Source organism: Serinus canaria, chromosome 13, assembly GCF_022539315.1.
Source record: "Serinus canaria isolate serCan28SL12 chromosome 13, serCan2020, whole genome shotgun sequence".
Classification (NCBI taxonomy): domain Eukaryota; kingdom Metazoa; phylum Chordata; class Aves; order Passeriformes; family Fringillidae; genus Serinus; species Serinus canaria.
Genome location: NC_066327.1, coordinates 1,289,964 through 1,315,487, shown reverse-complemented (window position 1 = coordinate 1,315,487; position 25,524 = coordinate 1,289,964). Strand labels below are relative to the sequence as shown.

Sequence of the window (25,524 nt, the reverse complement as noted above, 5' to 3'; positions counted from 1 at the left end):
TTCCCTCTAGCCCCTTCTCTCATTGGAAAGGTGCCCTGATGTCTCTTGTGACTCTGTGTATAATGTTCATAGGCTGAAATCTCCAAGTTGAAGACTGTAGGCCGTCTGCAATGATTTAGTGGCACAGCGGTGGTTCCTCTCTTGCAACACAAAATTCTGATTTTTCAATTCATTATCTGTTTTTATTGTGGTAGGACTTGAGATTTTGGATCACCCTGATTGTCAGGGGGATGTGTCTGGCAGCTCCTCACAGAATCCAGCCCTCAGACCAATCTTTTGTTGCGTATGGTGGGTTTTTTCATTCCTTTCCTCCTGCTCTTAGCCATTGGTTGAACGTCACAGTTAAAACAGAATTGAGGCAATTTTTCATTTATAAGATATTGTGGTTGGTTTTGTTTCTTCTTCAAGGCTGGGCAAGGTTGATCTCGATGCAAATTCATTCACATCTGAGGAGCTCAAAAAGGCCTTGGCTAAAATGAAGGAAAGTGAGAAGGCAGAAAGGAAGGTGAGTTTCCCGTTTCTAAAGCAATGCACATTGCATGGTTGTGAAAGCACCCTGTTACACACTGCTGAAATACAATGGTTAAAATGATTGCGGGGAAAACAGTGTGCAAACTAATGTTGTGGTGAATCTGGACCTAAAATACCTTTACTCGCCTGTTAGTGATATTGTTCCCTGACTTCTCTGTATGACCCTAAGATTCTGTGAATGGTTGGGGTTGGATAGGACCTTAACGCTGATCCAGTCCCACCCCCGCTATGGGCAGGGACACCTTCCACTATCTTGGGTTGCTCCAAGCCCCGTTCAAGCTGGCCTTCAATTCTTCCATGTGTCCAGGGGCAGCCACAGCTGCTCTGAACAATGTAATTTATCCCTTTTACTGCAGCTCAATTCACAAAAATGTCTGCAGACCCCAAAGGGAACTGGATTGTGGCTGATGGTATTTACGGAGGGTATTTCCCTTTACTCTCCGTGGTTTTGGTTTCCAGCCTTGTGCCCTGGATAGGAAAACCCAAATGGCGATGGTGAAGCAGGGGCTGAGGCTTCCTTACACAAGCTCCAAGTTGTCCATTTAGTTACAAAACAACCCACAACCCGAAGTAAATAGGTGGGATGATGTGTGACTCATCAGGTGCATCACAGCCTCTTTCCCTTCTCCCCCTCAGCATCATTTCCTTAACCCTCGCTCCTCCTGCTGCCTTGGTGTTGGCTCACTCAAATGAAAACTGAAAGAAGAGTCAAGGCTCTAAAGTTTTGGTATCACAGAAAGGCATTTTCTTCCCTTATGTGGCAGCACGGCATGATTTCATTTGCTGGAGATTATTTCCATAGCAGCATTGCTGATTGATTGCAGGGCTACTGAAAAGGGCTGCTGGAAATGAGGATCATTGAAATGCAAAAATTAGTGATACTCTATTAGGTGAAAATAAGCCATATTTTAAAACCCCCTGTTAGAATAGCTTTTGTCCCAGCAACTGGGCTAAAAGCAGCTACATCTAATGGACCTAAAGTATTCCATTTGCAGTCACTCCTGCAGAGAGCAAATCCATCCTTGAAGGCTCTGTGTCAGAGGAAATGGAGTTACATTGAGCCCCTCTGTGCTCAGGCAGAGGCAGCCTGGGGAGGGGTGGGTTGGGTGTGGTACCTCTGATAATTTATCATTCCATTGACACAGCTTTCACCTCCATTGCTCACCTGGTTTTCCTCCAGCCCCCTCTGATCCCTCATGGGGAGCAGAACACGTGCAAACCCTCCAGCTGGGGCTCACTCTGCATACAAACACATCTTGGTATTTGTGACAAATCCCTTCCAAAAGGGGCTTTCTGCCTTTTTCCTGTCCTCGGGGCAGCCCAGCTCCAGCATGGCCTCTCTGCTGCTTCTGTCCCCTGCAGCAGCAGGCCCCCAGTGCCACCAGTGCGGATGTTCCTGCACTTCTGGGGCTCTCTGAGATTTCTGACAGATCCTTTTCTCCTCACCACATGTTTTGTGTCAGCTCTCTTGGTTCAGGGCAGCCCTTGGGGTGCTGTTACTGCGAGGGAGATGAGCTCAGGACAGGCTGTCTGCTGGCCAAGCCCCATGGCACAGCATGTCAGCTGCCCCCAGCTTATCATTGGTCCTCCTGCCTCCCTTTCTGACAGCTTCTGTCCCCACACCTCTTCCTGGGAGATAGAGCCTTCCTGGAATTTGCTCAATGCTCGGAATGGCGAAAGCATCTTTGTCTGTGTCTGAGAACTCCTTGGAGTCACTGGGCACTTTGGGCTGGATGGGACCTCTGGAGCTCTCCAGCCTCATGTCCAGTTCCAGAGAGGTTCAGCTGTAAGATGAGGGAGGTGCCTCAGGGCTTCTTGCAGCCAGATTTTGAGAAGATCCACTTGAGGCAAACAGAGAGCAGCAGTACTGCTGCCTGTGGGATTGATGTTGATCTGGATGGAAATGGGATGTAGAAATGGTGCATAAATGGTGTAGAGATGTAGAGGTGGTGCACAAAGCCCTACTGCTCACTCATATTGTGGGTATCTCAGAGCTAACTGGGTTCCTGGGCTTCTCAGAAGGACCCTCCAACTCTGCCCCTGCACCTCTAAAGTAAAGCAATAAATCCACTGGCATAGATAGCCAGGTTGCCTGTGTGAATTTGGGGCTGGCATTGCTTTCTGTGTCTGTCTTGTCTCTCTTAATCTCCTATCTTAACATCTTCTGTTTCCAAGGCCCGAGAGGAAGAGGTGAGGAAGAAGTTCCGGCCCATAGAGCAGCTGAAGGAGGAGTTTGAAAAGCTGAACATGAAGATAGAAACAGATTATGAAATTATGGTTAAATTAATCAGCAAATTCAACAGCTCTGCCTCCACGCTGGATGAAAAAGTCGCAGCACTTTATGATCTTGAATATTATGTTCACCAGGTAACAAGAATGCCTCAGTAACTACCGTGTAAAATCCAGGGGATACGGTGTCATAAACGGGGCTTTATTTTTCTTATCGGTATCAGGTAATACAAATTGCTTAATTACCATAATCCTGGGACAATAACAGACAGCAGAGGACTAGTGCAGGCTTATTTTATATCGAGGTTGGAATTAATCATCACTTGTGCCAGGAGCCAGCAGTAGTCTGGTGGTTGCCTTATTTGTTGTCTGTTCTCAGGCTGGTTTTCTTATCCTCTCTTTTTCTTCTTTTATCTCCTTAATGTTACAAAACGGGGTTTTAGCTGCCATTTTTGGGTAAGTAGAGTGGTGGCTGCTCAGAAAATAATTATTTTCTCTCTCCTTCCATGGAAAGCTGCTGTGGTTGATGGTAGGTGCCCTTATATCAGTTCACAGAGAATGTCTTTGTACCAGGGAAGGCGACAGCCACCCAAAACCCCCTATTTTGTCTTGGTGTGAGTAAGCAGTGGCAAGCAGAGCCTCGCTGTGCTAATTAGCTCTGTGTGAGGGTGAACATATTTCCTGGCATTTCGCTTCCTTGGGTTTGTGCTCACACTTTTCCCTCCTCTCTCTGATCTCTCTTGCTCTGCTTTCAGCTCACACATTCCTACCTCCCCTTGGATGCAGCTGCAGGCACAGAGCTCTGCTCCCCTGGGCTTGGTGCCTGCCTTGGTGCCACCCCTGGGAGGGTGTCTGGGCATCCAGCCTCTGCTCTGCCGTGTGGGAAGGGACTTGGCTTCTCCCTCCCCAGTGACTGTGAGAGTCTGGAGTGCACTGGGAGAGTTTCCAGTGGCACTTTGTCATTTCAGAGGGTGAATGGGACAACTCTTGGGAGGTGCCAGTGCAAGCCCTTTCACTGGAACAGCACTTATTGAATCAAATGTGGTATATGGGGGCAGGTAGCTGAAGTGTTGCTGCTGTGTGAGAGCGAGTCCATGTGCCAGCTGATACAAGTGTTATTTCCAGGGCCCTTTGTCTTGAATTTCTACTCTGAATTGCTGTTGTGGGCATGCAGAGGCTTCCTTGCTGTTTGTTCTCCCTGCTTTTGTGTCACTGACGGCATCTGTGTGACTCAGAGAATAACTGTGAACAATGGGCACCCAAAGAGCTTCATATTTGTACTCAGGGCTAATCTTGCCTGATTAAGGGTGCCAGAGAATCAGGCCATTGTGCTAAAAAGAAGCCCCCAAATGCCCTGGGATGCCTTGGATTCCAGCATAGTGGTCTGGACTATTCCAGCAGAAAATCCTTGCAGCACAGGATGGGGCAAACAATTTCAGAATGGCAGAGGAGCAGGGACTGGAGCATCAAAGGGAAGCACATGCAGCATCAAAAGGGTCAGACAGGGGGAATGGCAGGAGGCTGGCGGGAGCACAGGGGCTCCTTTGTGCACCGATCACAGCGCTGCTCAGTGCCCGCACTGTCAGGGCAGATGGCTGGGCAGCACCTTCTCGTCAGGCAGGAAGCTGATAAGAAATATGACTTGTCTCTAAGCCAGCATGGCTTTTCCTCCTCTTTCTTCTTCCAGTCAGTTGAATGCGTCCAGAGCATTATCTCTGCTTGGGACTGACTTTAGCAGCAGTGGCTTAATGTAATTACTGAACAGCAGCCAAAGGACGCTTGTGCCGCATAACCCTGGAAGGGCTGAACTGTCAGGACTCCTCTGCAGCGAGTCACAGCTCTGCCGTGGGAGCAGGGGATCCTTGCAGGTGTGGGTGGCCATGTGTGGGGCCACTTTGCTGGTCCCACCTTCCCCATCCTCCATGAGAGTAGCACCGTGCCTTGGCTTTTCAGAACTGTTCAGCTCCCAGCCATCCTGCTGCTGTCTCCGGGGCACAGGATGCCCTGTGGAGTGGAAAATGCCATGCCCTGGAGGGCATGCAAGCAAAGGCTGCTCCCTGCTCTGTGCCATGGTCACCCTGGAGCAGTGGGTGTGGGGCGGCTCGTGCCTCGGAGGGCGCCGTGGGAGCCATGGCCGGTGCCCAGCCCAGGGAGATGCTCTCTCCTGCCTTTGAAGAGTCAGCCCAAGGGCTCTGCCTTTGCTCAGCTTCTGGTTGCCAGCTCTGGTTTGCTTCTCCTCAGCCACGATTCAGCTTGGCATGTTCAGGAGCCCATCTTGGAGAAGAAGTAGGAGGGTTTGGCTTGCTGGGTTATCTGTAACGCATAAAACCCAAATGCAAATGTGAAGAGGGCAGAGCGTAACTCATAAACAGCATTCACGGTGCTTGCACAGCAGTGTGTGGAGCCAAGACCTGTTCTCAGGCATTGCAGGCTCTTTCTCTCAATTATTTACTCTGCTTATCTTCCCCTCTCCTCTGCTCTGACATGCTACACCGTCTCTCTCTGCTAATTTCCTCTCCATTGCGTGCAGTTGACATGCTGCTTTCCCTTGCTCTTGTTTTCTAACATTTTCTCTCTCACCTTCCCTCCCTATTTTCTTTCTCCTCCAATTCAAACCTGCTCCCTGAAAAACTGCTGTCATATTTGCTCTTCTCCCACCCCTCCCCTTGCCTGCTTTGCCTGTTTACTTTACTCAAGAGCTCTTTTGATCTTTGGTTTTTCTTCTGTGCCTATTTCAGTGGACTGAAGCAAGGTAGGAGCTGCTGCCTTGCAGCATCCACTGCTCCCCAGAGAGGTTAATACCTTCAAGTTGTGAAGTTTGGGGATTTTGTTAGTTTTAGAACTGGAGCTCTCACAACAGACTCTGGTTAAAAAAGATAAACACATCTTCAGAATAAGCTTTACAGCACAATTTACATTCTGCTGTTGTGGTGTCTCACTGACGCTGGGGCAGCACAAAGGACTCTGGTTCTGCTGAGGTTACAGCAGGGGCTTGGATGCAAATTCCTGCCTGTCCATACTTCCCTCTCACGCAGAAGTCAATATCCGATTCCAGCACTAAAACAGTTTTTACAGAGGCTGAGTAATAAAAGGACCCACTGGCAGCTGAAACTGGGTTGCTGCATAGATTTCTTTGTAGACTTTTCTTTGTAGATAAAGATGGGTCTGCAGAAAAGTGAGAGCTCTGGCAGGCCTGGTTTATAGGGACAGTTAAAAGAACAGCATCTGAAAGGATATAAAAGCTGCTGCAAAACCTGAATCAGCCCCAGCAGACCTGCAGAGAGCAGCTTTGCAGAGGGACAGGTGGGTACTGTCCCACTGGGGAGCAAAGATGAGCTGGAGCTCCCCAGGTCCTGCTTTGGTTGGTAACGACAGACCTGTAGGACACAAAGCTTCTTCCTTCTCCTGGGTACCTGAAATATCTGACTTAGGGCCAATATTGATGAACGTACATGGTTGAGATAAATATAACACTGAGCATGAAGTCATTGACTAGAAGAGTGTCCTACATGCCCTCCTTGCATGGCTTGTGGTCCTGTTCCACCCCATCAGGGGGTCGGCTTGCCCTGCTGATAACTCATTTTTATATTCTGTTTCCATCTGCCAACGATTGCTGTTGTCTCCGTCTTTCAGAGAGATATGTCGAATTTCTGAACCTGATTTTTCTGCGCAGGCAGAAACTGATTTTTCTGTGCAGGCAGTTCTGAGCATTCATCAGATCCTCTTTTAAACTGAAAAAAAAAATCATTGAATACCAAAATGCATCGATTTGACTTTGGACTGAATTTTGTACTTGAAGTAGTTTGTGCTGCTTCTCTAAATTTTGTCTGTGAGCTCTCAGAGCCTTTTCTGATCTCCTCTCCAAGAGCAGATGCCCGCTGGGGCTGTGCCTGGCTAGCCCCGATCCACTTAAGGGCCAGAGCCTGATGAATTCCCACTAAGGTGCAAACTTTTCCCTACTGGCAGTTAATCCATTATTGTTTGCTTAGAAAAGTCATTGTGGGGCTGCTCCCTGGGGAAGCTCCTGGCTGACCCCTCCAAGCAGGGACTGGCTTTTTCCTTCCTTGTCCATGGGAATTGTTGATGGAACTCATGGAGAACTCCCAGAACTGCCCATGCTCCTCGCTCCCATGCCCCTTTTGCACCCTGTTGGTGCTGACAGGCTCCTAAACATTCCTGACTCCTGGTGCTACAATTACAGCATCAATTAATTAACTTCATTTGCAAAACATGCAATTCCCTGGGTCCCCAGTAAAGGCCTGCTCAGGGGAGAGCAAAGAGCTGGAGTTTTTTGACATCAGCAGATATATTGAGTTTTTGACACTACCTGAATTGCCAAAATACATATCAAGAGCAGTTTTGATAGCTATAATCAAAGTATTTGAGTTTCCAGCGATGCCTTCTGAGTGTGACAATGTCCTCCCACAAGGACACTGTGCCTGGGCAGTTGTGACATCGCTGCTCGTGGGCAGGGCTGTGCTGAGCTCAGCCACAGCCATTCCCTCAGAATTGTAAATTCCTTGTAAAACTTCCTGCTGGTCTGAGCAGGAGGGAAGGGATGCTGTGGGTGTGAAGGGAGGTGTTCTCCAGGGGCTGGGGCTTTGTGCTGATGGAAGCTGCTCTCTCCCAGGTGGACAATGCCAAGGATTTCCTGTCCATGGGTGGGCTCCAGCTGGTGATCGAGGGGCTGAACAGCAGCGAGGCCTCGCTGAAGGAACACGCTGCCTTTGTCCTGGGAGCTGCCCTGTCCAGGTGAGACCTGCCCTGTCCAGGTGAGACCTGCCCTCAGCTGGGTTCTGTGCTTCTCTCCACCTCCCTTGGTTTATTTCTGATAGCAGAGACAAAAAGCTGTGTTGTGACACACCACAAAACTGTCTTGTCCCCTTCCTAGCTCTTGCAACACCCATTTCCCCTTCTCCTCAGTGTGTCCTTATCTTGCTCATTGGACATATCCAGAAGTAATGTGGTGTCAAATCTATGATTGTTTCTTGGTTTCCCTGGGCTCCCTGTTTCTACAAAGTCCAAGGGGGGAATAATTCTCCTTCTGTCCAGTTGACAGCTCTCTCTGGGGGAAGATGTGACAAAGGGTACAGTTGCAAGCACCCCAGTGAGCACCTTTGTCCTTCCTCATCCTTGCTCCTGGGCTTCAGGATGGCAAGGTGCTGATTTGAGCAGCTCACGTGGTCTTCAGAGAGAGATCTGGGCCTCATGAACACATGCCTCTGACATCAAAGGTGTGTTGATTAGATGTGGGGTCAGGAATAAGTGTCAGCAGCCAGAATCCAGAGGAGACTGACCTGCAGGATGTTTGAGGTTCAGGGGAAGGAATCTGCTCTGCCTCATGCTGCGCCATCCGTATACATGCTGCTGTATAGTGCTTGCTGCAGGAGGTATCCTGTGGGCTCCATGGGTTTTCTCAGTACTCTCTTTTTGATTTATGGGTTTTGGGGCTTTGCAGGGGGTGTGTTGCTCATTCAGAGGAGCAGAGGCTTTAGAAATGCTTTGGATGGACTGAAACTTCAGGATCAGAAATGCAGCGTGAAAACTGAAGGTCAGGACTGTTTTATCTGCATATTTCTACACCTAAAATACAGTCACCTTCTCCAGCATCATAAATTATTTATGGCTTAGTCTAACACATGGTGCACAGACCTGCATTTACTTGGCAATCTCATATGCAATGCAGTTGGCCCTCAGCGTGTGTGGAGTGAAGGGCCTCGTGGACAGGAGCAGGTACCCAGGTTTATACAAGGAAAGGATCCAGCTTCTAGTCTGAAACTGAGCCTGACTTAGGGATGACAGGAAGATACATCAGAAACAAAATCTGCTCTTCATATTCTGGTATATCTTAGTTTCTGAAACAATACTGGAGTGGTTTGCTCAGATTCTTTATGTAGACTCTTTCTACATATGGAAAAGATCATGCAGAGGGTCTGGAAACATTTGCAGGTAACTTGTGAAATGACAGAGGCTGCTAAAGAGCTTCTTTCCAGATGTACCTGCCATGACATGGTCAGGACTCCAAAACTTCATTGTCTCATGGTACCTGACAGTGTAGCAGTGGGCACAAGAGTCACACTTTTGTGTAGTATTTCTCACTCAAGTGCAAAAATCTTCTTTGGAGAGAGTCTCTTATCTGATATGACAACATTAAACTGCTGCTTTGCAAACTTGTGGACCTTTTTTCTTTGAAGGACATTCTGGCAGATGGTAATTTGGAGTGGTTTGGATGATACATTGTCTGAGAGCTCCGCTCCAAAATGTGAGGGATATTATGCCTTGGTTTGAGTTTGCTTTTTCTCCCCTTGCTGTGCTTAAGCTTTCTCAGTAGACACCTACATGCCAACTTGTGTGCTGTGTGCTCACTTGCTTAATTCGTTTGTTCATACATTTTCTCAGCTTACTCCATGCTCTAGTTAAACTGTTGGGGGCATTTCAAGTACTTCACATAGCATTTTGTGTTTTTCTGAGGCCTTGTTTTTTATTTCCTTCCCTCATGGTTGTTCCTGAGAGCCTTAGAGAGGTAGAAGGGCTTTCCAGTAAATTCCCAGAGGTGTCACAGCTTGCTGGGCTGCAGGGACATGATCTGCTCTGTGCTTGTGTGCCTGGGGCTGGTGTCAGATCCTGTGCTGGATGCTGAGCCTGGGAAGAGCAATGGTCTGCTGCTCACCAAATGGGTCTGTGGCCACCTCCCAGGTCTCTTCAGCCAGGCTGGCTCAGACCACTGGTTTCAAGCCAGGCAAACATACCCAGAGAGAAATCAGGGCATGATGATAGCAGCTCCAGAGCCTGGCACGGGAGGTCAGTAACTCCTGGCACAGCTCAGTTTGGAAGAGGGAGTTTGGCCTTGTCTGTAGACAAGTGTTTAACACAGGAGGAAACTACTGGACACAGAGGGATTCCAGACGTGCCTGGGTCACATCCAGAACTTTTCAGCTCTCAGAAATACCCAGATCTTCTCCAGATTTGCGCTGTCCTTAACTCTGCTCAGGTAGTGAAGCAGGTAAGGGATGGAACAAACAGCTGCAGCACCCAGGTCCTGCCTGCACATGGTCCTGCCAGGACCTGGCTCAGAGCTCTGGCTGTGCTGGAAGCCCATTGGAAAAAAATGGTTTTCCAGGGGATCAGCATCTTGAGCCAACAGGCCGGGGGCTGGCCAAGACTTGGATCAGCAAAGGCAGGAGGAGGAGAAGGCACAACAGGGCCAGCTCAGGGTTTCCCCTTCCTGATATTATTGCTCCTATTTATTTGGCTTAAAGCAGACTTGAAAAGCAGCCATAGCACAGCATGACTGGGACCTCGGGGCACAGGGTCCCAGGTCCAGCTGCCAGGGTCTGACCTCTGGGTATCCCTCTGCCTCTGGGAGTCTCTGCCACAGGAGAGGCAGATTTCTTCACCTGACAGGGAGGAAATCAAGGTTTCATCTCATGTTTCTCTTATATGTCCTTCACTTCAGGCATTTGGGTTTTAATTGCTGAGTCTGTGACCAAATCAAACATCATTCCATCTGGTGGAGTTCTCTGAGCAGTGCCCTTATTGCAAGTCTAAAACCTCATCACACTCTTACTGTTTTTAAGCCTTTAACAAAATGTTTTTCCATTCAGCAGTTTGCAAAAGTAAACTTCATTTGAACAATCCTCAAGTGCTCTGATTGCAAATAAAAGTTAAATGCACTAACAAAAATAATTGCTAGGCATGTGGGGTTGTACATTTAGGTATCCATAATTCACTAACAGTATATGCCAATACACAGCATTATCTGGATTTCCAGTGATTGCATTAGCATAAAAGCATGTTAGAATTTATCCTGTGGTACTAACATTTAAATATATATAAGGATGAAATATTAAGATCTAGCATTTTGGAGACAAGTGAAACTACTGTCTGTAAAATGTTCCTGCATATTTTGAAGGTACACTCCAGTATCTTCGCATGACAATCAGCATTCGCACCATTGGGTCCAAACATTACAAAAATGTCAATGTTTTATGCAAAGAGGAGCTATATTAAGCTAAAAAAGATTGCTGATGAGAGAAGTGTCTTCTGATGTCCTCTGAGCTATTTACAGGCAGCATCTCCCTTTGTTCGTGGCAGAGCCAGGCCTCTGTGCAATCTGTATCTCCATGTTTCACAAGACTGGAAATGTTAGCCAGAAAGGATTATGCTTGTGATTAAAACCTCCATTTTTGAAAACTTTACCTACAGGAAACGTTTTTCCACACCAATAATTTGAACATTTTAGTATTTTGTAATAAAAGGATTTTTGTAATCCGTTTAGAAGTGGAATAATAATTTATGTTGAATGCTTTCTTGAAGCTTTATCCCAAACCCTCCCTGTGTACTTAGGGATGAGTTGGAGGTAAGGATAGAGAGAAGTTAAGCTGTAGGACCTTCAAGGCAAAGGGAAGCAGTTTGTATTTCATGGGGACAAGGCAGAAGGCTCAGAAGGTGAGATTTTGGCCTGGCCAGAGTGGGGAACTGGGAGGGCAGCCACTTGCGCAGCTGCAGTGAGAGACTCGTGGCATTTTGGCCAGACCTTTAAAAGCCCATCCCATGGGTGGCCAGGGACAAGGATGTTCCATTGATGGTCCAAGCTGACATCTGACATGCGTCCTAGAAGGGCACAGGATAGTCCTAGCACAGCCTCTGCCCACAAGCCCAGCACTGCTGGGCTTTCACTGTTCCCTTTTGGCCCTGAGTGCTAAAATAATGTCACAGGGCTTGGTAAAGGCTTGGGAGTAAACTTATCACTGGTGAGAACTGAAGCATGATCCTGTAGCCACACACAAGAGTTTTCCATGGATTGTCTTAGCTGTTTCCCAGAGATTAAAGCCCTTTAAGTTTGACCATGTGCATCCTGAATACCCCATTCACCCTTATTTGTATTACCCAGCTCTGAGGCTCGTTCAGCGCTTCCCCCACTCTGGTAAAGCCAAGAGAGGCACAAAACATGTGTTTGCTTCTCAAGAGAAACCTCAGAGAAGCTCCTAGAGTGATGGGCTCTGATTCTTCCTGCTGTGCTGGGTGTCCAACAGAGCTCAGCATTGTGGGATCCACCTGGTTTTGGTTCTGCTTTTCCATTGTTTTTTCTGAGGGAAGAGGGATGTGGGAATGCTGTCTCCTTGCTCGGTCCATCAGTCCCTTGGTGGTGCCCATTTTCACAGAGCACAAGACTTCCCTGCTCTGTTGTAGAAGCAGCAGCCCCTCCAGGATGCCTCTGTCAAGAGGAAAGAGCTTCCACCAGATTTAAGGGGGTCTGAGTTAGGTCCAGCTGTGCACTGAAACTGGCTGGTGCTCACGGGTGTTAAATAACACAGAGGCCCAAGCAATAAACCCAGGAAAAGTAAAATTAAAGACCTTGCTTCGATGCTGTCTTGTAAGGACATAAGAATTTCTGTGCAGAGAAATAAATCTGGTTAGCTTAACAAGCACTGTCCCTACCCATTTATTTCCAATCCATCTTCATCCCTTCCTCCTCCAGCTTTTCCTTTTACATCCTGCAGTATTTGCCCATCTCTTTATTCACTTTCCCTGATTTTTTCAGTGGCCCTGTTTGCCCACACCATGTGTTTGCCATCTCCCAGCTGCAGTAATTCCAGCTCCACTCTTTGACTGCTTATAATTTCTTACTTTGTAGATTGTCTCCTCTATTTTTATTCGAACCCCTGACTTGTGTGAAGTTATCAGCCTCACTGCACTTAATTTCAAATTAATTTGATTGGGTCACCTCAATTTTTTTTCTGTAATGATAATGAACTCAACCTATTTAGCCTTTCCCCATTATGAATAACCTTAACAAAAACTGCAGTGCAGTATAAATGGGTGTTTCATCATTGTGGTTAATTACACAGAAGAATAAATCCCTAAACATTTTTCAGCCTCTGAAATCTAACAAGGAAGTGTAATTAACAATTAAAGAGTAAAATGCCATCCTTGTGCTCTCCGGAAGACAAGGAGGGAAAAGTCTAGAATCCAAGGTTTGCTCCTGGGTTTTTGGGGCGAAATTTTTGGGGCAATGTTGATGGGGTCAGGTCCTTGTCTCGTGCCAGGTATGTTTTCCCCAGGTGCCCGTGGCTGCTGGAGAGGGGACAAGGTGGGATGGACATCTTGGCCTCAGCCCGAGGGACTGGGCTTAGGCTGAGGACATGGTCCTTTCTGTAAAACAGGGGAATTCTGGAGTGATTTCTCTGGGTTGGGCTGGTGCTGTGAGAGGACACAGAGGTCAAGCAGTGAGGATGAAATGGGTGTTTGGCCTCACACCCTTGTGGGCAGTGAGCTCCCACACACTCCCCCAGCACTGGGCTCCACTGGCTTCTCCCACTTGCCTGGGGCTCAGGCAGGTGGCCTTGTCCTCCTGAGTCCTTCACTCAGCAGTGGGTGCTCCCAGAGCCTGCAGGGCCTCCTCAGTCACTGCTGCTGGTGTTCCAAGAGCTGTGGGAGGTGTCCTGCCCCACAGAACAGCCAGTGCTGCCCAAGGCTGTGACAGGCAAGAGGAGCACCAGGAAGTTGCTCCAGCAGAGCTTCAGCAGGAAGGGAGAGACTCATCACAGCCAGCTCATGCATTATATAAAACATGTTGTTTCTGTCTCATCGTGTTTAGTAAATGCTCTCTACTAAAGCCTTTGAGTTATTGTGGTGGTTTCCATTTAAAATACATGTTCAGGCTGGTTACCTAATCATTTTCTGCCAAAAAAAAACATCCCAAACTTGCTGTTTTCCAGTGCAGATGTGGTTCTGTAGCTGGACACAACATGAATTCCTCTGTCTCTTCAGCCACTACTCATTCATCCTTCCTGTTCTCTTCAATTCCCTGGCAGGAGGGGGGAGCCAGGCAGTGGTCGGTCTCTTCCCTCAAGTAACAAGCAATAGGACATGAGAAAACAGCCTCAGGTTCTGCCAGGGGAGGTTTAGATTAGGGAAATTTTTTTCACTGAAAGGGTTGTGAAGTACTGGAGCAGCCCTGGAGGGGTTGAAAAGCTGTGCAGATTTGGCACTTGGGGACACAGTTTAGCAGTGAGACACAGTGGTGTGAGATTAATGGTTGGCCTTGATAATCTTGGATGTCTTTTCCAGCCTAAATGATTCTGTGATCCTATGTTTTCTGTTTATCCTTTTTACTACAGCCTGTACACTCTGCTAATGCCTTCATAGGCTTCAGAGATTTTCCTCCCTAACCACCTACATTTTTTTCCTGACCTGCTGTGACTTTCCCAGGTCTTGGCATGTTCTCTGCATTCCCTCCAAACAATAGGTGTAGAACACTCACCTATGAGTGAGTGAGGAGGCACCTGCATCTGCTCTTTGCTCAGGGTGTGCAGGAGGCTGTGGCAGCCCACTGTGGTGTGTTTCAGAAGGGAGCTTGACAAAGTGCATTGAGTAGAAGAAAGAAGGGAAGAATGGGAGACTGGGAGATGAACAGGAGTAAGAAATGCAGGATGCCGCCTCAGCTCCCAGCAGGGTTTGGGGTGGACAGCATTGACCCTTATGATTGCAGCCATTGTCTGAGCCCCATGGGAGAGTGCAGATCCCATCCCTGCCTCTGTAGGTCCTGCTGTGTGCACCCTCCTAGCCTTTCCTGATGGTGGCTGGGCTGTCAGAGGGATGTTGGGGGGCTGCCCATGCCTCTTGTGGCCTCTCTTCTGGATTTAGCCATATTTTCTCTCCCACTCCTCTCCTTGTGCTGAGGAGAGGGCAGCAGTTCTTTCACAGGAGGCAAAATTACATAAACCAGCAACTGCAGGCTCCCATCCAAGAACAGCCCTTGGCTGTCCTGACTGAAGAGGGATCAACTTCTTTTCCAGGCTGGCATCTTCCAGCCTACCTGTTCTCTTAATACAGTGCTTTGATAAGTTTTTTCTCATCTGTCTATTCATGTGCTTAAGGATTCCTTGAAACAGGTGATTATTCATCCATGCAGACAGCTCCTCAGGCCTTCCACCAGACTGCTGCCAACCTCAGCTGCTTCGAGGCTCTCCAGGTGGGGATGGGATGATGAGAGAAAACAACAGCTTATTGGAAATTATCTCTTTCTGAAGAAACTCCTCATCACTGTTAACTACTTGCTCTTCCCTCAGGTGCTGACATTCTGTGTCTTCTTCTGAGCTGGGTTTTGATGTCCCTTTGGATTGGATGATCTTTTTTTCTGCTTGAAAGGAGATGTCCAGCAGAGGCCCTCGGAGCAGCCTGGCATGTTTTGGGAGGGGATGACTCCCTGGCAGCCGTGCAGCCCTCTGAGCCCTGATGCTCAGGGCAGCTGTCTGTGGCCACCTGATGTCCCCAGGGAGCTGGGCCCGTGGTAGCCTCTCCCTGAGGGCAGCTGGGTCCCCACACGAGCTGTTGGAACGCTCTTGCAGCCGCTCCCCACCGAGGCTCGGCCCCTCGATGCCACTGCAGGAGCCCTGAATAGATTTGAAAACTAATTTGCTGCTCAGAGCATCAATAGATGTACGTCACTTGTCCTTTCTGCTGCATTTAATGAGTTTCCAAGGTACTGCAGCTAGTTCCAGAAGGCTGCCATCAAAGGATCTTGGCTTCCATCAGAATCCTCTTGCCCCTCAGCACTCTGCACTTCTCACATCTCACATGTCTCTTATGAATTCAACACAGAGCACATCGTATAATTTCTTGCAAACATCTTTTCCAGACTGTCTCTCCTTTTTTCCTGAATGCCTTGAACACAGGGGATGAGAGGGAGGAAGGGCTCTTCCTGCAGAGGTGGTGTTAGCTGGAGCCCAGGCGAAATGTGGGTCATGCTAAATGTCCTGTCACTGCTGCTTCCCACAGTCATGACTCCCTCAGTTATTCCCTCCTGGGGCTCACCATAACTGTTCCCTTCTTTTAATCATCCTGAAGCTGGCTTTGGGCATCCCAGCCTCAGCTGTCACTATGTGGGACAATACCTCCATGTGGGTGAGAAGGGTGCTGCCAGACTGACAGCCAGGGGACGATGGGCACAGCCCTGCAGTGCCAGTTCCAAGGGACAGATCATTAATCCTTAGCTGCATCTGCTGAGATCAATAATTAGGGCTGTTGTTTTGTATAACCCCCCAGATCAACATGGGAATTGCCTTATTGAAGTGGACGTGCAGGCCTCTGGCTGGCTGGAAAGGCCCTGTGGGGGGATTGCAGAGGAAGGAACACAAAACCCAGGTGCTAACAGTGTGCTGACATGTAAATGAGGTTTCCTGAAGCCTTGAGCAGCTCAAACCTGCCATAAACGATGAACCACAAGGGTTCTTGGGTTTTATCTATTTCTGTCACTGCAACAGGGAGGGTTGGAGAGGGTTTCTGGGTGCCGGTCCATGCCTGGTGCAGCAGGGTGGCTGCTGCCAGCGTCCCTCTGCTCGGAGGCTACACATGGGAGCCAGTGTGAGCACCTCTGCATGTTCCTCCTCTCCTTCTGGAAGCAGGTTGTATTATATTTCCATACATATTTCATCATAAAAGCCTCTAAATATGATTTTAGTTTGTTTGCATGCCTTGCAATGAGCAGGAACTCACCTGAGTTGTTTTCCAAATTAATACCCTGCTGCTTTTACTTAACAAGGTGTTTTTTCCAAGCTGAGAACAGTAACAACTCTGAGATTTCTTTTTTAAAAATGCATTTTCTTTTCAGGTATTTCATATTGAAATCTGTCTTAATTTCAGTTCAGCTACTGTGTGAAAACACATGGTGTGGCATTATTAGTCCCTGAAGGAATAAAGACAGATGGAGCCCAAAATGGAATTGACTTTATGATTAATTGAAACCTTCAAGAGTGCAGTGGAGTCAGGGTAGGGCTTGATCCTACCCTGGCAGCACCTGGGGATCAATTCAGTTGCATGAAGAGCTCAGGGGGAGACATGCAGATGTCACCTGGCAGAGCCAGCCCTGAGCTGTCCCCTCTAGGTGGGACCTGTGGCTGGAGGAGGGCAGGGTGGGCCAGGTGTGGGCTGAGGGGAGGGAGGGATGGTGGCGTGTTGGGGTCCTTGTGTGGATGATGTGCTTGGGTAATGAGCTGCTGTTTCTGCCTCAAGATTCCTGTGGTTGGGCATGATGGCTCCTGTGTCCCTGCACAGAGAGCTGAGCAGGGAGCAGGGGAATGTTTTGAGGCACACTCCAAAAGAACTCGGGAATCTGGAGGTATGGGAGTGGCATGGGGATTTGGGCTCTGCTCTGGGTTCCTACTCCATGTGTGACCTGCACAGTTTCCTCAGGTTTCCCATCATTGCCTGTGAGAGTGAAGGGAATAATGAAGAACTACCAGGTGGTGTTATGTGTGGTGGCTCCAGCATCAGTGAATATTTCTGGGGTCTGTAGCCACTGACATTTACAGCATTTTCTGCTGGATAGGAGGAGAAAAAGGTGTTGCAGAAAGGAGAGTTCTCCATCATGTTTTGGGAGCCAGTCCTCCGTGGCTTTACTGCTCATGGTCGTACTTTCATGGTCAGCAAGTCCTGAGCAGTTCTGGAGCTGGGGAGATGCAACAAGTGAAGGCAAGGTTGCTTAGCAAGGACAAATTCTGGAGCTATGTCAGCGCTTGTTTTTGGAGAAGGCATGAAGGGGATGGTCAAGGGCAGTGGTGGCAGCCCCAGAGGATTCCCAGTTTCCCACCTGGTGCTTACTGCTGGTCTGGCCTCTGTGCACAGGCTGTGCTGCCATGGTCCACAGCCCACATGCCAAAGAGAGGCCTGTGGGTGCCTCCCCCTGAGGCAGCTGAATGGGGCTGAGTGTTGACAATAATTTAAGGAAGGATTTGGTGTGGGAAGTTGAAATTGGCTGTGGAGATGATGGTTTAAAGTGTGGATGTGGCTGGGGGCACACAGCTGTGTGTGCTTGGCAGGTGTGTGTGCACTGAACTGGTCTTGCTGGGCAAACTGGGTAACAAATAGCATCCATGGGGCCATCAGGTGGGAACAAGGTACAGGGGGCATCTCCCAGATGCAGCCAGAACAGTTGTTTAACAAGCACCAATACCCCTTCCTGTGGTGCAGTAGCAGCCCTCCCAGTTAAGAAGGTGATTGGGACCTTGTCATTGTCCTGATGAGTGGGAGCACTGCTGGAAATTAGCTGATCCTGCAAACCTGGGGGGAGCTGAGCTAACTCCTGGGACAGCATACCCAGCACCTCACCAAACATCCAGTGTTCACTCTCCAGCAAGTGCAGTTTGAATTTTGTTATCCCTGAGCCCCCCTAGGATGGCAACAGGTTTGCTGAGGTGGATTTTGTACAGGGAGAAAGGCTCTGTAGCTGAGCTCTCTCTGCAGGAGCTGGCCAGGAGTCGTGGAGAGATACTGTGAGGCTGCTGTGGATTTTCTTTTCTTTCCCTGGGGACTCTGGGGATTGCAGATCGGTGGATTGTGGATTAGCGGATCAGGAATTAGAAATGCCTTTTTCATTCTTATGTTACACACTAATGAACTGACAAATTTAATTTCTTTAAATCCAGCTATTTCAGCTGGAATTGGCAAAGTCATCTTCTGTCTCTTCTGGTACCCTGAGAATGGCTGAATCCCGATCTCTCTGGGGTCACATTCACATTCACATCATCCACATTCTCTTCTTTGTCTTTAGCCTGTGGCTGTTCCAGAAGTGCAGAGTGCTCTCCAGGAAGAGCCCATCCCTCATGTGTGGCTGCAGAGTGTCCAGGTGCTGCTGGGGGCTGTGGCTCTCTGCAGCCACGTCTGCCTGTGCCAGTGCACGGAGGGAAGCTCAGCCCCAGGGAGAGAGAGGGCCTGGCACCAGCCTGGGGGCTCCAGCTTGGCTGAGTCCACTGGCAGCAGCTCAGGTGTCTCTACCAGGCAGATATCCTGTCAAACCCTGTGGCTCTGCCGAGTGCCTCCATGGCACAGCACAGAGTGTTTGCCCAGCTCCAGGTGTGAGGTATGCTTGGCTTACATCTGGAGTTAGACTATCCTGAGCTGAAGGGACTCACTGGGATCGCCCAGTCCAGCTCTTGGCCCAGACCCCTCAGCAGTCCCCGCTGTGCATCCCTGGTGCCCAAAGGCTCCAGGAGCTCTGGCAGCCTCGGGGCCGTGCCCATTCCCTGGGCAGCCTGGGCAGTGCTCAGCACCCTCTGGGGGAAGAACCTGTCCCTGATCTCCATCCCAAAGCTCCCCCACAGCTGTTCCCTCCTTCCCTGAGCTCTGCCCTCGGCTCCTCTGCTGCAGCTGAACCAGCCCAGCGCCCTCAGCCCTCCTCAGGTGGCCCCTGCAGAGCCTGCCCCAGCCCTGGCCCCTCCTTGGGGCTCTCTGGAACAGCTTCAGATCCCTCTGATGTTATGGCACCCAGAACTGTCTCAGAACTCAAGGTGAGGCCACTCCAGTGCAGAACAGAGCAGGACAATCCTCTCCCTTCCTTGTGTGGTGATGCTTGGCCTGATGCCCCCCAAAAAAGATGAAAGAAAAATCTAATAGATTTTGTTTGCCCTTGGGCTCGTTCCTGTGAAGGAAGCTGAGATCTTCCCCTGCTCTTTTGCATCCCTCCATGGGGAGGGTCCTGTTCTTTGGGCAGCCCCTCCACTGTCACAGGCTGGGATTTGGGTGCCACTGGTGGGTCTGCAGGCTGCAGTGGGCTCCATGTGCCTCTCCTCCAGCTGCACTATTCTCCAGGGCTGGGGTAGCACGTCCCTACCCAAGCCCTGTGCCAGGGACAGCAGAGAGCAGAAAAAGGCATTTCTGTCACTCAAAGCCTAAAGGCCTGCGCTGTGGGACCCCATCGGCAGGGGAAGAGCAGATCCATCATTACCCAGAGCTTTCAATGAGGACTAAACAAAACGGCCCTGGCTCTCCAGAGCAGGCTTTATTCCTGCATTCTGTGATGCTGAAAGTGGGCCTGGAAGGTGGCCGCCTCACCACCAGCCCCGGCAGAGCCGTGGGCTGGCAGCAGAGCCGCTCCTGCTGCGGGCAGGAGCGCAGCCCGGGCCATCCATCACTGCCCCACTGATGGACGGCTCTGGGGCTGTGCCGATAATATCTTGATTAACAATTAGCACGATGGAACTGGGAAATACATCTCGTTCCTCACCCCAAGCCGACAGGTGAGGATGGATATATGTTGCCTGGTTGATTGCTGTGCCTTGTTAGAGCCTATTTAGGGTTGATTGAAAAGCAGAGTCTTTGTGTGAGGAGAGACCTTTAATCTCCTGGCAGAGCCAAGTGCGTTTCCCATCAGGAAGTGTTCCTTCTCTGCTGCTTATCTCTAACCCCCGCTTTAAAACCTGAGCCTGGCGGAGACCAAAAGAAAGGCTGGATCAAAACAAAAATAATTGGGATCGCTGGCTTCCGTGGGCAGTCTGAACCCGTTTTTCCTACTTATCAGCTAGTTATTTCTATATAACTCTTGCAAGAGACAATTCAGCAGTTGCAGCATCTCCTTAATGAAAAGCACTCCAATGAAATAACCATGGCAACAGTTGCTGAGGGCTGGCATGGTGAGGGATGGAGATATGCTCTCCAAAGGACTCCAGGCCCAACTGCCCTGACAAATGGCCCTGCCAAGCACCAGGAGGTGATGTATGGACAGCTCTGTGTGCTGGTTGTTGTCCTGGTGGGGTCCCAGCTGTGCTGGGCATGCAGGCTGCCCCAGTGGACCCAGTTACAAGTCACAATTTGTTAACCATAGATGTCTTCCCCTCCACATGGAAGGGGAGCTTGTAACCTGAAAGCTGAGGGGGAATCATGAGGATGCTCAGTCAGGAAGGAAAGGCCAAGGAGGAGACCTCAGCGAGGGACACCACCTGTGATCCCAAAGCCATAGAGGATTTCCCAGGGTTTGGATGCTCTGGGAAAGGCTGTGTCTCTCTGCTGTTGATGCCAGAGACTGGTATCATTAATAAACACTTGCCATGTCTAATTTCAGAGCAACTTCTTTTTAAACCTACACTAAGACTGTGTTTGATGCTCTACAGGAGGGGTGACAGAGGCCACGTGGTGTTGCACGTGGACGAGTTTGGGCATTTGCTTTGAAGCGTTGGCCTAGGTGCATGGAGGAGCCAGCAGAGCCTGGACTGAGGCTGGAGAGTTTGTGCCAAGGGTCCTTCACCCCTGGCTCATGCCCCCCATCACACCCAGGGGTCTTCTAGGGCTCACTGTTAGGACCACCTGTGTCCTACTGCTCTCCAAATGCTCTGGTCATAATCTTGGCTGGGGAGCAGCTTATTTTATGGGATGAAGGCCTCTCAAGTAGCTTTGTGGGCATGGTGGTGTTTTTGTTAGGCACTATCTTCTCATTGTTGTCTTCCTTAATTGGACATTTATAAGCCTGAAAAGTAAAAGAAGGAGCATTCACCAGAAGAACAGAGGAGCCTGCTGAAAAGCAGCATTTGTACAGATTTCTAGAAAAGGGCAGTAAATACTCCACCTCTGCTTAATAATAATAATAGGCAGACTAAGTATCTCTAAAAATATAAAATAACACGGGCTTTTTTGGAATAGTCAACATCCTTATCAGCCTGCTGCCATCTCTGCAAACAAGTTTTGCTAGAGATTCTGGGCATGATTTTCAATGGCTCAGAGCAGCTGTAGCTTCTTTGACTTCAGTGAAAAGTCTGAGTGCTTGGCACGGTGGCAAACCAAGCCTCTTCCTTTCTGCTTCAAATTTGGGCTTGATTCTAAGTGAGATGAATTTTCTCCTCCTGATAATTCTGTGCATCTGAAGTGATTACAGCTCCGCGTGAGTGCTCTTTTAGGAGATTTCAATGCAGCATTTTCTTCCGTCTTAAAAAGGTTCCTTCAAGCCTTATGATGCTGGAGAAGGGGGGAAAAATAAATGCTGGTGGAAGCCGTTACATCTTCCTATGCAGATGAGAGATTAAAACTTGTATTTTTATAAAACACTCACGGGGGCTAAATCGGAAAAGTTCTGTTGAGGCGAGCGGGTTTTGGCTGGTGGGAACGTGCTGCTAAATTCTTATCTGCCGATGGGGAGGCAGAGCAGGGAGTGGTATTATTTGGAGTTCTTAGAGAGTGAGCTTTAATGTTTGCTTAACTCCACTAAAAATAGACGCCACCCTCTTTTCCTAATAGGCGGCATTTGTCACACTTGATTCATTTCCTCTCCCAAACTGAGCTCCTTCATGCATATTCATCTCTACTCCCCAGGAATCTGCCTGTCCTCAGAAGTTGTACTCGCGGCGACCATGCCGTAACAATGCGAGTCAGGCTTCCAGGGCTCCCGAGTACCTGGCCCGATGCAGCAAAACGCGCTGGTATCAACAGCTCCCATTGATTCCTGCCTCCTCTCGGAGCCTTGATTGCTCGTTATCCCTCTCGATGAGACCCTTAACGAGGCTCCCGTTCCTGTTGTCATAGCAGCGCCGCATCGCCCGGTGTAGCAAAGTCTCCGTGGCTGCTAATTGTGTGATGGGAGGATCAGTTTGGCAGTTTTTCTAGTGGGGATTAGGCCAAAAGGTCCCTTCTGAACTGTGATGAATGCGGCTTCCTTCAGAAGAAACTGAAACTTGGTAGTTAGAGGGGATTTCTGACGAGGGAAGCTTTCCACAGCAGAGTGGGAGAGCAGTGCTCACAGAGCTCTTCCATTCGTGCTCTGCCACTGCTTAAAGCAGAAGGAAGCCAACCAGAAATGCCAAAGGAGGACGTAAAACGGTTGATTCTCTAGTAAGGAAGTCTGCCAGTGCCTCAGACCTTCTAATCTTGGGGAGCCCAGAGCATGTGGAAGGTCCCTGCTACTGCCATTTGCTGCTGGAGTGAGAAAAATCTGCTCATGCCTGGTGAGTATTGAGGGAGCAGGGATCAGTTCCTGCTCGTTCCTCTGGTGCCATTGCTCAGCACCACCAAGGAGATTTTCAGCCACGTGCTAGAAGAGTTGCTAGAAGAGTTGCTCTGAAGAGTTGCTGGAAGAGAAGGGGTTGCTCTGGCGTTGTGGGTGAGAAATGTGCACAGCAGAAGGAATGGTCTCATCACACCTTTGTCCCTGCAAGTCCAGGAGTGCTGTGTGGCAGCCACGGCTGGTTAAAGAGGGCACAGGAGGCAGAGGGATGTTTGCTGCTTGACCCTGAGGAGTGATTTATCAGCCAGGATACTTTTGTTAACTGGTAGGACCTGTGCAGGGCTCAGCATCCCTATCCTGGTGTGGAACAGCAAAACAGGGTTTGCTGGAGCTGGAGGGCCAGTGGCTGTATCATCCCCAGGGATGGTGGCTCATCTGTGGGCTTGCTGCTGGCTCAGCACAGAGGCAGGAAGGGCTGCAAATGATTCACTGTTCCCACGTGCCAGGGGATGGGGATCAGCTGTGCCTGCTCCCAGGGCTCTAGTCTTGGAATGCAGAGGACAGATTTGTCCCCTGTGCCTCTCACTGGGTTTATTCCAGAGTGCTGAAATGTAGCCAGGGTAATCCATGACCCAAACGTGGGCATGAATAGTGTTTTTAGAGACTGAAAAGAGAAAAAATAAATCCTCACCCACCTCAATCTCTCTCCTCAAATTAAAAACTCCCCTGGCCAAGCCCTGCAAATGAGTTTTTGTTGTTTGTGCAGTGAGGAGCCAGATTTTTTAAGGCTGGCTTTCAATTTTATTGCTGTTTATTACAGGCATGAATAATTGCTGGCACGGTGCTACCACTGCTGTTGTTTGCTCTTAAGGTTGGGCCAATTACATATGTAAGCCCTTGATTTACAAGCAAAAGCAGAACTAAAGTAGCTTTGTGGCCTACATTTCAAGAATGAGTGATGCATCCATGGTCAGCTGTGGGTTCCCAAATTTTTGCTGTGAAACACAGAGGTCCATGGCCATAAATGTGTGGCCCAGATTGTCCAAGGCATCCTGCAGCATGGGCTGTCACAGCACAGTGTGAAGGACATAAACAGGGAGCAGCAAGTGAGGCCTGGGAACCTGCCCAGATTCATCCCATGGCAGGAATGCTGAAAGATTGTGCTGCATTTGGGGAAGTCACAGTGAACACACAGAAAAGAGAGGGAACTGGAAATGAACATAATGGTTCTGCAAGATGGGCTTAAACCAAGCCTGTCCAAGTCCTGCTTCCCAACATGAGAACTGGTCTGTCTCCAGCTCCTCTGGGCACTCAGCCCTCCTGGGAGAGGAGAATCACAGAATCCCAGAATGGTTTGGGTCAGAAGGGACCTTAAAGCCCATTCCATTCCACCCCCTGCCATGGCAGGGACACCTTCCACTGTCCCAGGCTGCTTCAAGCCCCAGTGTCCAACCTGGCCTGGGACACTTCCAGGGATCCAGGGGCAGCCACAGCTTCTCTGGGAACCCTTGTGCAAGGGTCTCATTTTCTTCCCAATGTCCCATCTAACCCTGCCCCTGTCAGTGTGAAGCAATTCCCCCTTATCCTGTCACTACAGGCCCTAGTCCAAAGTCTCTCTCCAGCTCTCCTGGAGCCCTCTAGGCAGTGGAAGGGGCTCAGAGCATTCCATTTTCCACTCCACCTCTTTCAGCCTATCTCCAGAGCAGAGGTGAATCCATGGAATAGCTGCTATCCACTGTGGAACTTAAAAATGTCTGATTGAGATCAAGCAGATGATTTTTCTCGCTTCTGCACAATAGGCAGAGAATGGGAAGGAGGTAGGTCAGTACGATGACTGTTCTCCATGGGGTGATCTGTTTCCAGACATCACCTACAAGTGCTGTGACCTGGGCTCTGCATTGTCCAGTGTGGGGAAGGTGTCACCGTGCTGTGCTGGTGCCACTGGGTGCCACCAGCTGTGGAGTGAGATGGGGGCCGGCCCAGCATGAGGGAGGGCGAGGAGCTGTTCTCCTTTACCCTGGCCTGGTGGCAGGCCAGTGTCCTTGCTGCTGGGAGAACAGGATGTGAGTACGGCAGGAGCAGGCAGGATGTTTGTGGGCACTGATGTCATTGCCACAAATCAGTCGTGGATGTTGTCAGCGGGAGGCAGTGGCAGTGGCTTGGGAAGAGGCCAGTGTGTCACACCCCAGGGGCTGGCCAGAGGAGCAGACTGCACTCATGTCCTCACTCATCACACAGCAAGTGTCTTCTCAGCCCCCTCCTGCAGGGTTTGTGTGGTCAGCTGGAGGGCGTGGCCGCCTCCCTGGTGTGCATGGCCCGGGCTCAGTCTGAGACCTGCTGATGGACCTCAGCTCAGAGCTGCTCTGCCCCATCTCAGCATAGGCTGCTCCCACGTGGAGTCATGGCCGTCCATCTGGGCAGGAAGCATTGGTGCAGGACCAGTGATTTCTGAAGTGATTTCCTGAAGCTTCTGATGGCAGAAACAGCACCCGGTCCCCCCAGGGCTAGCAGCCCTGTGGTGTTCCCTCTGGCCCTGGCAGACCCGTGGGCAGCAGAGCCATGGGGAGGCACAGCCAGGTTTGTTTACGAGGCTGCAGTCAGCCTGGCTTTTACACCCCAGCAATTACTGGCAAGCCCTGGCTTCTCCTGCGCCTTCGCAGCACATTTGTGAACTCCTGGTTGTGTCACCTCCCTGTCCCCTCCTAGCAGAGTCTAGCAGTGGGAAGTGATCATCACAACTCACATTTGCCTGGCGTATGTCTTTCCACAGTTCCAGAGTGTGGAATGAATTGAACCCGCTTCCTCCTTCACCTTCAAGCTGTTCTGGATGCAGGCAGCTCAGCTTCCACAACCACGCTCAGCTCTTGGAGCTTCCTTCTGCTCTAGGGATGGAGCCCTTCTCTCCTGCCTGGCAGAACCTGCCTGGATACTCCCCCTTGCAGAGGTGCTGTTCATCTCACGATTTCTGGGGCTTTTCTTAACCCTTCCCTTGCCAGGCTGAGGCTTTCTGTCCACTCCCTCTCCACTGTGGCAAAGGAGGGCTTTTTGTCTTTGCC

At 49.7% G+C, this 25,524-nt stretch overlaps 1 protein-coding gene across 1 annotated transcript in view; it reads left to right on the top strand.

The window, feature by feature from the left end:
* The window catches only part of SIL1 (SIL1 nucleotide exchange factor), a 111,631-nt gene that overhangs the window by 71,577 nt on the left and 14,530 nt on the right, over nt 1-25,524 (top strand). Inside the window, exons 5-7 of the mRNA XM_018923986.3 lie at nt 409-505; nt 2,707-2,898; nt 7,391-7,512. Coding sequence (XP_018779531.2) covers nt 409-505; nt 2,707-2,898; nt 7,391-7,512 — 411 coding nt within the window. The remainder of the gene's footprint in view (nt 1-408; nt 506-2,706; nt 2,899-7,390; nt 7,513-25,524) is intronic.